General features: G+C 41.3%; 1 protein-coding gene across 15 annotated transcripts in view; it reads right to left on the bottom strand.

Moving 5' to 3' along the window:
- Positions 1-3,743: 3,743 nt before the first annotated feature.
- NPAS3 (neuronal PAS domain protein 3) overlaps positions 3,744-11,939 on the bottom strand; it is a 625,911-nt gene continuing 617,715 nt past the window's right edge. For all 15 annotated transcript variants that reach the window (XM_035109621.3, XM_088671651.1, XM_088671665.1 and 12 more), the window contains 2 exons: positions 11,511-11,626; positions 3,744-6,335 (listed from right to left, as the gene is read on the bottom strand). In XM_035109621.3, the coding sequence (XP_034965512.1) occupies positions 5,026-6,335; positions 11,511-11,626 (1,426 nt within the window). In that variant the 3' untranslated portion in view covers positions 3,744-5,025. The remainder of the gene's footprint in view (positions 6,336-11,510; positions 11,627-11,939) is intronic.

Genomic DNA, 11,939 nt, shown 5'->3' with positions numbered 1-11,939 from the left:
GGAACTGCAGCAGATAGCAATGAAAAGTGATTAAGTTTTAGGCTGAATAAACTAAATAAAAACTGGCAAATCTGGATGACACCCACCTGAGAGTTCTCAAACAGCTCAAATGTGAAGTTGCTGATCTTCTAACAAAATGTGTAAAATGTCCCTCCAATCAGCCTGCATACTTGAGGATTGGAAAGTAGCCAATGTAAAATCATTTTTAAAAAATAAATAAATCAAAAGGATCCAGGAGAAATTTTGGAAATTACAGGCCTGTTAGTTCAATGCTTGTCCCTGGAAAGTGGGTGGAAAGTATTGTTAAAGGTAACATAACCAAGCATAAAGAAGAACAAGTCTTACTGAAGCTGAGCCAGCATGGCTTCTGCAAGGGCAAGTCCTGTCTCCCAAACCTGTTAGAGTTCTCCGAGAGTTTCAACAAGCATATAGAATAGATAGAGGTGATCCAGCTGACCTAGTGTACTTGGGCTTTCAAAAAGGCACCTCACCAAAGGCTCCCAAATAAGCTCACCAGTAATGGATCAGTAGCAAGGTTCTCTTATGGACCAGGAATTAAGTAGCAGGAAATAGGAAGTAGAGAGTAGAATAAATGGACAGTTTTCTGGATAAAGAGATGTAGAGAGTCTACCAAGGATCAGTACTGGAATCTTGAACTTGTTCATGAAGAAACTAGAGTTAGGGGTGAGCAGTGAGATGGTCATGTTTGCTTGTGATACTAACTTGTTTAGGGTCGTTAAAACAACAGGTATGCAAATTGGGAATCCCTAATCTACAGGTTCAAACATATGCATAAAATTAGAGCCATGAGCCCACTGTGGAAGTTCACTCAACCCAGTTAATGACTTTGGAGCAGTCAGCATCTATCAAACTAACTTATCTCATAGGGTTGCTGTGAGGATCAGAAAGGAGTGGGATAAAGCATACTGCCATGAGAGAGATGAATAAAAATGTAATAATAATTTTCAATTTAAAAATTCAAAAATGCTACATTATTATCCTACTATTCCCCCCCCCCCAGTGTTCTATTATACCAAAACAAAGCTCTCTTTTTTGGCCATGAACCAGCACCAGTCATAATACTTTTGTTGTGCTGGAGAGAAGGTTGTGCAAAGAAATGTGCAAATGAGTTTGCCCATATTGTGGAATTTCAGTGAAACAGAAGAGTGAAGCAGGAGAATCCCAGTCTGTCAGCATCAATGTCCTTTATTAACTCTGGGGCTTATCACCTCCCTGCTACTGTCACAAAACCATCGAGCATGTATTGTTCATCTGTTAAAAGTAAACCATTCCGTTGCGTGTTGACGCCTATCCCATGTGACTTAACTCTGAAGTCAAGGCCTGTGTTTTGTGTGCTGGCAAACTCTTCTGCCCTCAGTTTGCTTGCCAGAAAGCCTGGCCAATAAACATACAGTATATGAAACCAATGACATAGTTGTTTTTCCACTCTGGAGGAAGAAAGTTGTTAGAAAAATCAAGAACCTAGATAGAACATGAGTGACGGAAGAGTTTGGTTATAACAATGTTGAGTATAATAAATGAAAATATAAAGTGCATTTTATGTGATTAATGTATGTGAGCTGCCCTCTTCTGGTGTGTAATCATTAAATAAAGTCACACCTTATATAACTGTTAACATTTCCGGTCTATTAGTCAGCTTTGATAATGTGCATAAAATGCTCAGTATGAGAATGAGTTGGGGTTGCTGAGAATTTAAGATGGCGGCATGTTTGGTGTAGTATTTGGATTAGCATTGTGAGCCTGCATCTACGTAGCTTCTTTGAATAGCTTGTAAGCTTTAAGAATAATCTAGTTATGCCCTCTTTTTTTAAAAATAGGTTTTAGCTTTTTTAAATAAAAATTATCAAACAAGGTACCCTGCTCAAACAAATACTACCAGCATTAATTAATCAGGATGATCATATGTAAAAGAAATGATGCCAGATAGTAACAAATCCAAGAGAAGTTTATTATGAAAATGGCACCTGCAGGATGAAAAAAAATTAAGTTACATAAAGACAACCATGTATGACATGTATGAGAATCTACAAAAGTATAAAAAGAACCCTGTTGTAAATGAAGTATGTACATTTCTGATTTGCAGCATTATCAATGATCAATGAAAAAAGTGTTTCGAATAAGCCAGGCACTCAAGAAGTTAGATTCGGTTAGCTTAACACAAAATAAATGTACCATAGCTGTCCTTTTTTAACATTTTAATTTTTTTATATATATTGTAGAGTTGGTAACACTGCTAAGATTTATACGAACAGAATCCCTTTCCCCCTTTATTCAGCTACTTGGCACCAGTCTCCTCATAAAAGATTTCATATATTTGTACAAGAAATAGTTAAAAACACAGACACAGTCTTCACAGGTAATGAAGGTTTTTTTTTAACCATTTTGTAATTTTTAACACTATGGATTTAGACAGCAGCTGTGATTATCTGTTAGTTTAAATCACCAGAAATCATTTTGACACAACACAGAAACATTTATTCAAAAATAAAATTAAAACAACAACAGCTGTCTAGCTGTTCTTTGTAGCTGATAGGTGCACTCCTTTGATTGTTCAATAGCTAGAGTAGAGCTTCCAAGGGTGAGCGCAAATCAGCTTCCCTTGGCCTTGAAATCTACTTAAACATCCTTCAAATCTAACTCTTTTAAAAGCCCATTATCAAAATTTGTGACATCCAAAATGCCCCTTTGGGACATTATTCCTCTCCACTCTTCCCTCAGACCTGCCCCTCAGATTCTATACCAACTGTACTAGAAATTGGTTCAACAACACGTATGTTATCCAAAATGTAGAGACCAGCTGAGTTAAAATTACATTAACATTGCACATATATGTAAATATATATATATATGTATATGACAATCCTAAGCTCAGGTTCCCTTTTTTAACAACGTCTGTTGACCTTTGCAAGAATTTTCTATCTCACTTGAAATTGCTCTCTGTATATTACTTCATTAACCTACCTGGGAGAAAACCAAAGAACTGCACCCTCTACTCACAGTTAGAGCACAAGGGACTCTGGAAATGTTAACAACTGAGGCTATATGGCATCACTTTGCTTAATATATCTAAGTATCACCCTTTAGTGCATTGTGCGATGCACACCGTAAGAGTAAGACATACCCAGAATTCCTCTGTGGGGGGGGGAATGGCTCCATTAACCTTGAGCTAGTTAAGAGTCTTTTATCTCTGAGAATGGGAAAAGAGAAGAGGAGGAAGAAACGGGAGAAAAGGAGAAGGCAGGGAAGGAAGACACAGAGAGAGAGAGAGGTCTGAGAATACACAACAGCAAAGCAACAGCAGAAATGAAAAGGTATACAGACAGTGGAAGCAGCATAAGGTGACGTTACAGAGGAAGGCCACCACACAAAAACCACTAACCCCCAAGAATCACTGGTTCACTAGGACTGTAGGAATGGGACTTTAACCACTCCAGACTAGAGATAAAGCACAGAGAAGACAAAGGACAAAACAACTACATTAGCTTAGTATATACTGCATATAGTAACACACATTGAAACTGCAATGGGACGGACAGCCAAGGACACTTACACATTGTACACATTACAGTTCTCACATCTGTTATTAGATGCCTTAACAAACAGCTGCCAAAGATGGGCGTGGAAGAAGAATTTATACTTGACAGTCATTTGGAGTGTTTGACACTACATTGATTTCTGGCAACAAAGACAAAATAGGAGATTTCTTTTTCTTTTGTTTTGTTTTTTATACTTAATGTGCAGTTTTTAGTTGCAGTTATCTATTTCAAGCTTATTAACCCATTCTTTAAAACATATTGGCTTCGACACTAGAAGGAGGGGGATTACAAAAGACAAATCAATGAGCAAAACTTAAAAACAAAATACAACCTTCCCTCTATAACATTAAATGAAAAAAAAAAACATGTTAAATATATATTTATATATATATATTTCCCCTCTTACTCTGAAGTGTTATTTGGGAGTTGTAAAATTAGCCTCAGTTACACTGAGAAAGAAATAAAATAAAGTAAAGCAAAACAAAACAGTAAAAACCTATAAATAAAAAAACAACAACCAAACACTGATCCTCACACCAGTTTTGAGTTTTCTCGTTCATTTAACATACATTTACCAAAAAAGAAAAGGCTTCCAGATCCATTTAAATTTAATATGAGGCTATGCTTGTTAGTTTGGAGGTAAAAAAATTAAGTCCTGCAGCAAATGTTAATGAGGGCTTTTGTCTTAACTAACCAAGGAGACTGCAGCACCTGACTATAGACTAGTACAGAAGACATTCCTTTCAAAAAACCCAGCCCACAAGCTGCGTATTGCGTGAAGACATTACAGATTAATAAATGATAGCACCATGGTTTTAGAAATGAAGTTAATGTTTCTGTAATTAACATTTAGTCCATCTTAATATTCTAATCACAGGCCAGAAATTAACTTTTTTTAAGAACCCAAATTATTGTATGTGCAAGTAAGAAAATCTTAACCATAAAAAGTGAATTAAACTCTGCATAAAATTCTAAAATACTATCCCCTATTTTTTTTAAAGGAATTAGGAACCAAAAAACCCCTTTTCATTTGACTTAGTCAAACAGGGCACATTGTTTTATGCTTGTTTCTTTTAATCTTGATCACATCAAGATCATGTTGAAGTAAACCCAATGGTTGTCACTTTAAAATCTCTTTACCACATCACTGAGTATTCTATGGCAGAGGCAATACACATATTAAAGGCATCTTAATAAAGATGCAAAGGAAGAAAAAAATACACATCTCGGAAGAAGACAAAATGGCAGGCAACTGGTACTTCAGCTCTCTGAAGGCAAAAATAAAAAAATATCTTTTACATGAAAGAATAAGTCAAGTTAAAGAGAAAGGGGGGGGGTTGAAATGGGGACCATCATATTGAGAGAATAAGCTGACCTGCTCAAATTCAAAGTGCTAGAATTAAAGGTCTAAATTAAAATATAGTCTATGCCTCAGAGTTTAACACTGAACACAGTATGTGGTCATATTTCAATCCTCCTTCCGCTCCAGTGTCTGTGTGGCATGAATGCCATTGCTGTACACAGGAAACGGAAGAGTGGAGAAAAGTCCTTCGGCAGTTGTGAACACATTCCCTGCAGGCATTTGGGTCAGACTGGCCGCGCTCACAGCACTTCCAAACGGTCCTGACATATTGAGTCGGTGAACGTGGTGGTAGAGCATTTCCATCGGTGTTTTAGGATCCAGACCAAAGCTGGGGCTGTTAACGTCCACAAAGTTAACAGCGTGGGTGTTGGGGAGGAGATTGCCCTGCATGGCTAAAGTAACTTCAGCTGGAGCATACCGAATAGTGCCAGTGGTATAGACCCTCTGAGCAGCCGTGCTGGTGGCAGCAAGGGTTCCAGTTACCCTGTGAACCAAAGGAAGCACCACATTGCCTGCTTGCAACCTCTGGAGGGCTTCCAGGTCCCCAGTGTACAACAAAGAGTTGGAAGTGCTGGGGCCTCCAGGATGCTTGTCCCGTGGAGATGCGGACAGAGGTGGTGACAAAGGGTCAGAGGATACAGGAGCCAAGGCGGAGGTGGATGAGGTGCTGAACTGAGATTTGCGGCTGGCAGTATTTTCAGTTCCTGGCGGGGTGAGGACAGAGTCTGGAATGGAGACATGTAAACTACTGCTGGCTTGGGGGGAAGGGAAGTGCTCTGAGTTGGGGGGCTTGGTCATACTGTAGGGAGATTCGTTCCTTGAGATTTCCCTGTTGGGCGGGTAATTCCAAATGCTGCTATCGTTATCAAAATTGATAGGTTCCGAGATCTCCGTTTTGATTTTGAGCACTGAGGCACTGTTTGGCGATGAGAGCAGCTGGGGCTGGTCCACCAATGCGGAGTCAAGTCCATTGGGGCTTGAGGTGCTAGACAGCCTTCTGCGGGTCATGCTGCCTCCTTTCTGCTTTTTCCTCCTCTTCTTCCTCTTTTGATGTTTGCTGGAAGACTGGGCATTGACTTCTCCTGCGCTGTCCGAGTCCTTGGCACTGTCTGAAGTCAACGATTCACAGTTCTGCAACCGCAAGTCCGATTCGCTCTCCACGTAGCGTTCCACCTTAATCTGCATAGAACCAAGAGTGCCAAAACTATCCTCCGGGGCCTTTTGATTCTCAAAGTCAGAATTTTCAAAGCTGTCATCGCTGTCTCTGCTGTCCTGGTTGCTGGAGCTGTTGCCATCATCGTTACAGTTCATTTCATTATCTGACTGGTTCCCAGACTTCTTCCTATCTGACTCAGGGTCTTCGCTGTTTTCCGACTGGTTTCCTTTTTCATCCGACTTTGAATTCTCATTGTCCTCTGATGAACGGAAAGAAAAGCACAGAAACACCATTAAGAACAAGAAGGCAAGATTTAAAGCCCACTTAGAGGCCTAGTTGCCAGTGAGATATTATTACCGGTAATTTCTCTGGCAACAGCATCTGGCACAATGCATTTCCTTTCATGTGTGAAGCCACAGCAAGTATCAAGCTGAGAGGGATTTGGCTGCCCTTCAACTCCCTCGGGACTGTAAGTGGAAGTGGGGGTACCTTTATGTCACACAGACGAAACGAGAACATACTTCGAATGGCACAGTGTCAGTAGATCACATGCATATAATTTGGTGATACTTTGTTGTGACTGTGAGAGGACAAGGCTATGTGGATAGTGGCAAGAGCAGAAGTTTTTCCAGGCCTATTTTTCACTCTTGGAAATCAGGCTTCTCCTCTCTTGAGTGGCAGTGGCAGCTCTGTGGGCTGCCACGACAGAGGGATGGAAGCATTTACTTCAAGCTGGAGTGGAGCTTCCACTCCCTCCTGCCTGCCACTATTGCACAAAGGTAAAAGTTACTTCTGCTGCTCTGCTCACTTTATTCTCTGGCCTTGGCCACCACTGGAATGTGGCCTGTGCAGGGGTGCCATTTCCATGGTGTGGAGGCTTTTACGGTCCCCCAATGCTCGGTGGGAAGGGTCTGATCGGCAAGCCCTAGGCTCTGTGGTTTAGACCACAGCGCCACCTGCGTCCTTTGTGTGCCCCTTAGCCCCAGTCTTTTCATCCAGGATGCAGACTAAGCTGCTAAATGTTAGACAAGATAGGCAACCTAAGGCTGGGGGCCGGATGCAGCCCAAGCGCCTTCTAAATCTGGCCTGCGGACAGTCTGGGAATCAGTGTGTTTTTACATGAGTAGAATGTGTCCTTTTATTTAAAATGCATCGCTGGGTTATTTGTGGGGCCTGCCTGGTGTTTTTACATGAGCAGAATGTGTACTTTTATTTAAAATGCATCTCTGGGTTATTTGTGGGGCATAGGAATTTGTTCATATTCTCCCCCCCCCCAATATAGTCCAGCCCTCCACAAGGTCTGAGGGACAGTGGACCAGCCCACGGCTGAAAAAGGTTGTTGACCCCTGTGTTAGAGCAGGCCACTTCCCTCTTCTTCCTAACTTCACCTGCACTTTCCTTCTCCTGTCAGCTGACACCTCAGCATTTTCTACATCCTGGAAATTTGTTGGGCTTTATTGGGCTGTTTTGCCCAGGTGCTGTTCTTCACCTTCCTGCTATGCTCCAGACCTAGTGATGTTCCAGGGCACCGCAGGGTGGCAGGTCTGTGTGGAATTGTGACTGCCACCAAAAAAAATGACAGACAGCATTCAGCAAAATGATCCTTTGAGGTGAGGTAAGGGGGTGGGGCCGCAGCGTAGGGCACCTTAAATGATAATTCTCATAGTTTTTCTTCCCTCAAAATTTCTTCTGAGAAGTTACAGTTCAGGTCTAAACAAACCCGAATACCCCCAATTCTGCTGATATACAAAAAGAAACAAATCAACACTGGAAGTTAAGAACTACTGTATAATTGTATTCTAAACCCTCAAACAAATAGGATGCTCTCTCTTGCAGGCATATCTTGGACACTTTTTTTATCTTGCCTAAACTTTCTTATTAGCCAGGCATTTGAATGATTATTTTGAATTGTTTTTCTAGTGTTTTATGTTTTATTGGCCTTGTATGCATTGTGGTTCGTCACACCATGATACTTTATATGAGTTGGCAGTATATAAATGTTTTTTTATTAAATATCCTTCATGGATCACTGCCTTGTCGTGGCGAAGGGGCTTGAACAACTCAGAGAATCTGTGAGTTATGCCGTGCAGGATCACCCAAGATGGACAGGTCATAGTGGAGAGTTTTGACTAAATGTGATCCACCTGGAGCAGGAACTGGCAAGCCACTCCAATATCCCTGCCAAGAAAACTCCATGGACAAAGACAACAGGCATATAAAAATTATGATGCTGGAAGATGAGCCCCTCAGATTGGAAGGCGTCCAACATGCTACTGAGGAAGAGCAGAGGACAAATACAAGTAGATTCAGAGCTGATGAAGCGGCTGGGCCAAAGCCGAAAGGTCGCTCAGTTGCGGATATGCCTGGAAGCGAAAGGAAAGTCTAATGCTGTAAAGAAAAATATTGCATAGGAACCTGGAATGTAAGAACCATGGATAATGGTAAGCTGGATGTGGTCAAAAAGGAGATGGCAAGAATAAATATCGACATCCTGGGCATCAGTGAACTAAAATGGACAGGAATAGGCGAATTCAGTTCGGCTGACCATCATATCTACTACTGTGGGCAAGAATCCCATAGAAGAAATGGAGTGGCCCTCATAGTCAACAAAAGAGTGGCAAAAGCTATACTGGGATGCAATATAAAAAATGATAGAATGATCTCAATACGAATCCAAGACAGACCTTTTAACATCACAGTAATCCAAGTTTATGCACCAACTACCGGTGCTGAAGAAAGTACAATTGACCAATTCTATGAAGACTTACAACACCTTCTAGAAATGACACCAAAGAAGGATGTTCTTCTCATTATAGGGAGTCAAGAGATAAAAGGAACAACTGGGAAGTTTGGCCTTGTTCAAAACGAAGCAGGGCAAAGGCTAATAGAGTTGTCAAGAGAACAAGTTGGTCATCACAAACACTCTTTTCCAAGAACACAAGAGACGACTCTACACATGGACATCACCAGATGGGCAGCATCGAAATCAGATTGATTATATTCTCTGCAGCCAAAAATGGAGAAGCTCTATTCAGTTAGCAAAAGCAAGACCTAGAGCTGACTGTGGCTCAGATCATCAGCTTCTTATAGCAAAATTCCAGCTTAAACTGAAGAAAGTAGGAAAAACCACTGGGCTAGTAAGACACCATCTAAATCAAATCCCTTACGAATACACAGTGGAAGTGAGGAACAGGTTTAAGGATTTAGATTTGGTGGACAGAGTGCCTGAAGAACTATGGATGGAGGCTCGTAACATTATACAGGATGCAGCAACGAAAACCATCCCAATGAAAAGGAAATGCAAGAAAGCAAAGTGGCTGTCCAATGAGGTCTTACAAATAGTGGGGGAGAGAAGGCAAGCAAAATGCGAGGGAGATAGTGAAAGATACAGGAAATTGAATGCAGATTTCCAAAGAATAGCAAGGAGAGACAAGAGGGACTTCTTAAACAAGCAATGCAAAGAAATAGAGGAAAACAATAGAATGGGAAAAACCAGATATCTGTTCAAGAAAATTGGAGATATGAAAGGAACTTTTCATACAAAGATTACCATAATAAAGGACAAAAGTGGAAAGGACCTAACAGAAGCAGAAGACATCAAGAAGAGATGGCAAGAATACACAGAGGAATTATACCAGAAAGATATGGATGTCTTGTACACCCCAGGTAGTGTGGTTGCTGACCTTGAGCCAGACATCCTGGAGAGTGAAGTCAAATGGGCCTTAGAAAGCACTGCTAATAACAAGGCCAGTGGATGTGATGATATTCCATCTGAACTATTTAAAATTTTAAAAGATGATGCTGTTAAGGTGCTACACTCAATATGCCAGCAAGTTTGGAAAACTTAGCAGTGGCCAGAGGATTGGAGAAGATCAGTCTACATCCCAATCCCCAAGAAGGGGAGTGCCAAAAATGCCCCAACTACCGCAAAATTGCACTCATTTAACATGCTAGCAAGGTTATGCTTAAAATTCTACAAGGCAGGCTTAGGCAGTATGTGGACCGAGAACTCCCAGAAGTGCAAGCTGGATTTCAAAGGGGCAGAGGAACCAGAGACCAAATAGCAAACATGCGCTGGATTATGGAGAAAGCTAGAGAGTTCCAGAAAAACATCTACTTCTATTTCATTGACTACGCAAAAGCCTTTGACTGTGTCGACCACAGCAAACTATGGCAAGTTCTTAAAGAAATCGGAGTGCCTGATCACCTCATCTGTCTCCTGAGAAATCTCTATGTGGGAGAAGAAGCTGGATATGGAACAACTGATTGGTTCAAAATTGGGAAAGGAGTACGACAAGGCTGTATATTGTCTCCCTGCTTATTTAACTTATATGCAGAATTCATCATGCGAATGGACTGGATGAATCCCAAACCGGAATTAAGCTTGCCGGAAGAAATATCAACAACCTCAGATATGCTGATGACACAACCTTGAGGGCGGAAAGTGAGGAGGAATTAATGAAGGTGAAAGAGGAGAGTGCAAAATATGGTTTGAAGCTATGGTTTTCCCAGTAGTGATGTATGGAAGTGAGAGCTGAACCATAAAGAAGGCTGATCGCCGAAGAATGGATGCTTTTGAATTATGGTGCTGGAGGAGACTCTTGAGCAGGCATCCTTAATCTTTGGCCCTCCAGATGTTTTGGACTACAATTCCCATCTTCCCCAACCACTGGTCCTGTTAGCTAGGGATCATGGGAGTTGTAGGCCAAAACATCTGGAGGGCCAAAGTTTCGGGGTGCCTGCTCTTGAGAGTCCCATGGGCTGCAAGAAGATCAAACCAATCGATTCTTAAGGAAATCAGCCCTGAGTGCTCACTGGAAGGGCAGATCCTGAAGCTGAGGCTCCAATATGGTACTTTGGCCACCTCACGAGAAGAGAGGACTCCCTGGAAAAGACCCTGGTGCTGGGAAAGATTGAGGGCACAAAGAGAAGGGAACGACAGAGGACGAGATGGTTGGACAGTGTTCTTGAAGCCACCAACATGAGTTTGACCAAACTGCAGGAGGCAGTGGAAGACAGGAGTGCCTGGCGTGTTCTGGTCCATGGGGTCACGAAAGAGTCGGACACGACTAAACAACAAATGCATTGTGGTTCGTCACACCATGATACTTTATATGAGCTGGCAGAATATAAATATTTTTTATTAAATAAATAATGCTGGATGCATAGAAGTCATACAAATTGTGGATAATTCAAAGAAGTATGAGTACTCTGAATTTATCGGTTTTGGATATATTTTGTTCTCTTTCAAAAGTACCATTAGGCAGTGATGTAGCATGAGAATTGCAAGATCAACTGATAAGTCTGTGACTATAATTCCTAACTTTCCTTTTTTGACGCTGTGAAGTTAAAAAGCAAAACCAACTCCCCACCTCCCTGCCAGAGACCGTTTTAAGATGCAAGGCGACAAAAAAATCCTGAATGCTTATGTTACCTGAGTTGTCCTTTGAATCTGATTCAGAATCGGAGGTCTCAGAGGACTCTGAGGTTTTCTCTGGCAGATGCGGGAGCTGTGCAATATCCATTGGAGTGTCCTTATATTCTTGGTTGCTAAAGAAGAAGAGATGGCAAATATAAACACAAATTTATGACTTGGAGCTTGATCGTCTCTGCTTTTCCTCAAATCTCTGGAGCAAAACATGCAAATAAACAGCACGGCAAAGCAAACATGCAAACACATGTTATCTCCTTCCAGTTCTTCTTCACAGCAGAAGTTTTATGGGAACTTCTTTTAAATGTTACCATCAATATTTCTACCCTGAATGTCAGCTACTGCTCAGGTATCAGTACCAGAACATTTGTGGCTAACCAAGCAGCCAGATTGTGCTGACGTCTCTACAAAAACATTTTCTGTCATTCCCAT

The sequence above is a fragment of the Zootoca vivipara genome, chromosome 1 (assembly GCF_965207765.1).
Source record: "Zootoca vivipara chromosome 1, rZooViv2.hap1.1, whole genome shotgun sequence".
Lineage (NCBI taxonomy): Eukaryota > Metazoa > Chordata > Lepidosauria > Squamata > Lacertidae > Zootoca > Zootoca vivipara.
This window is presented reverse-complemented; position numbering and strand designations above follow the sequence as displayed.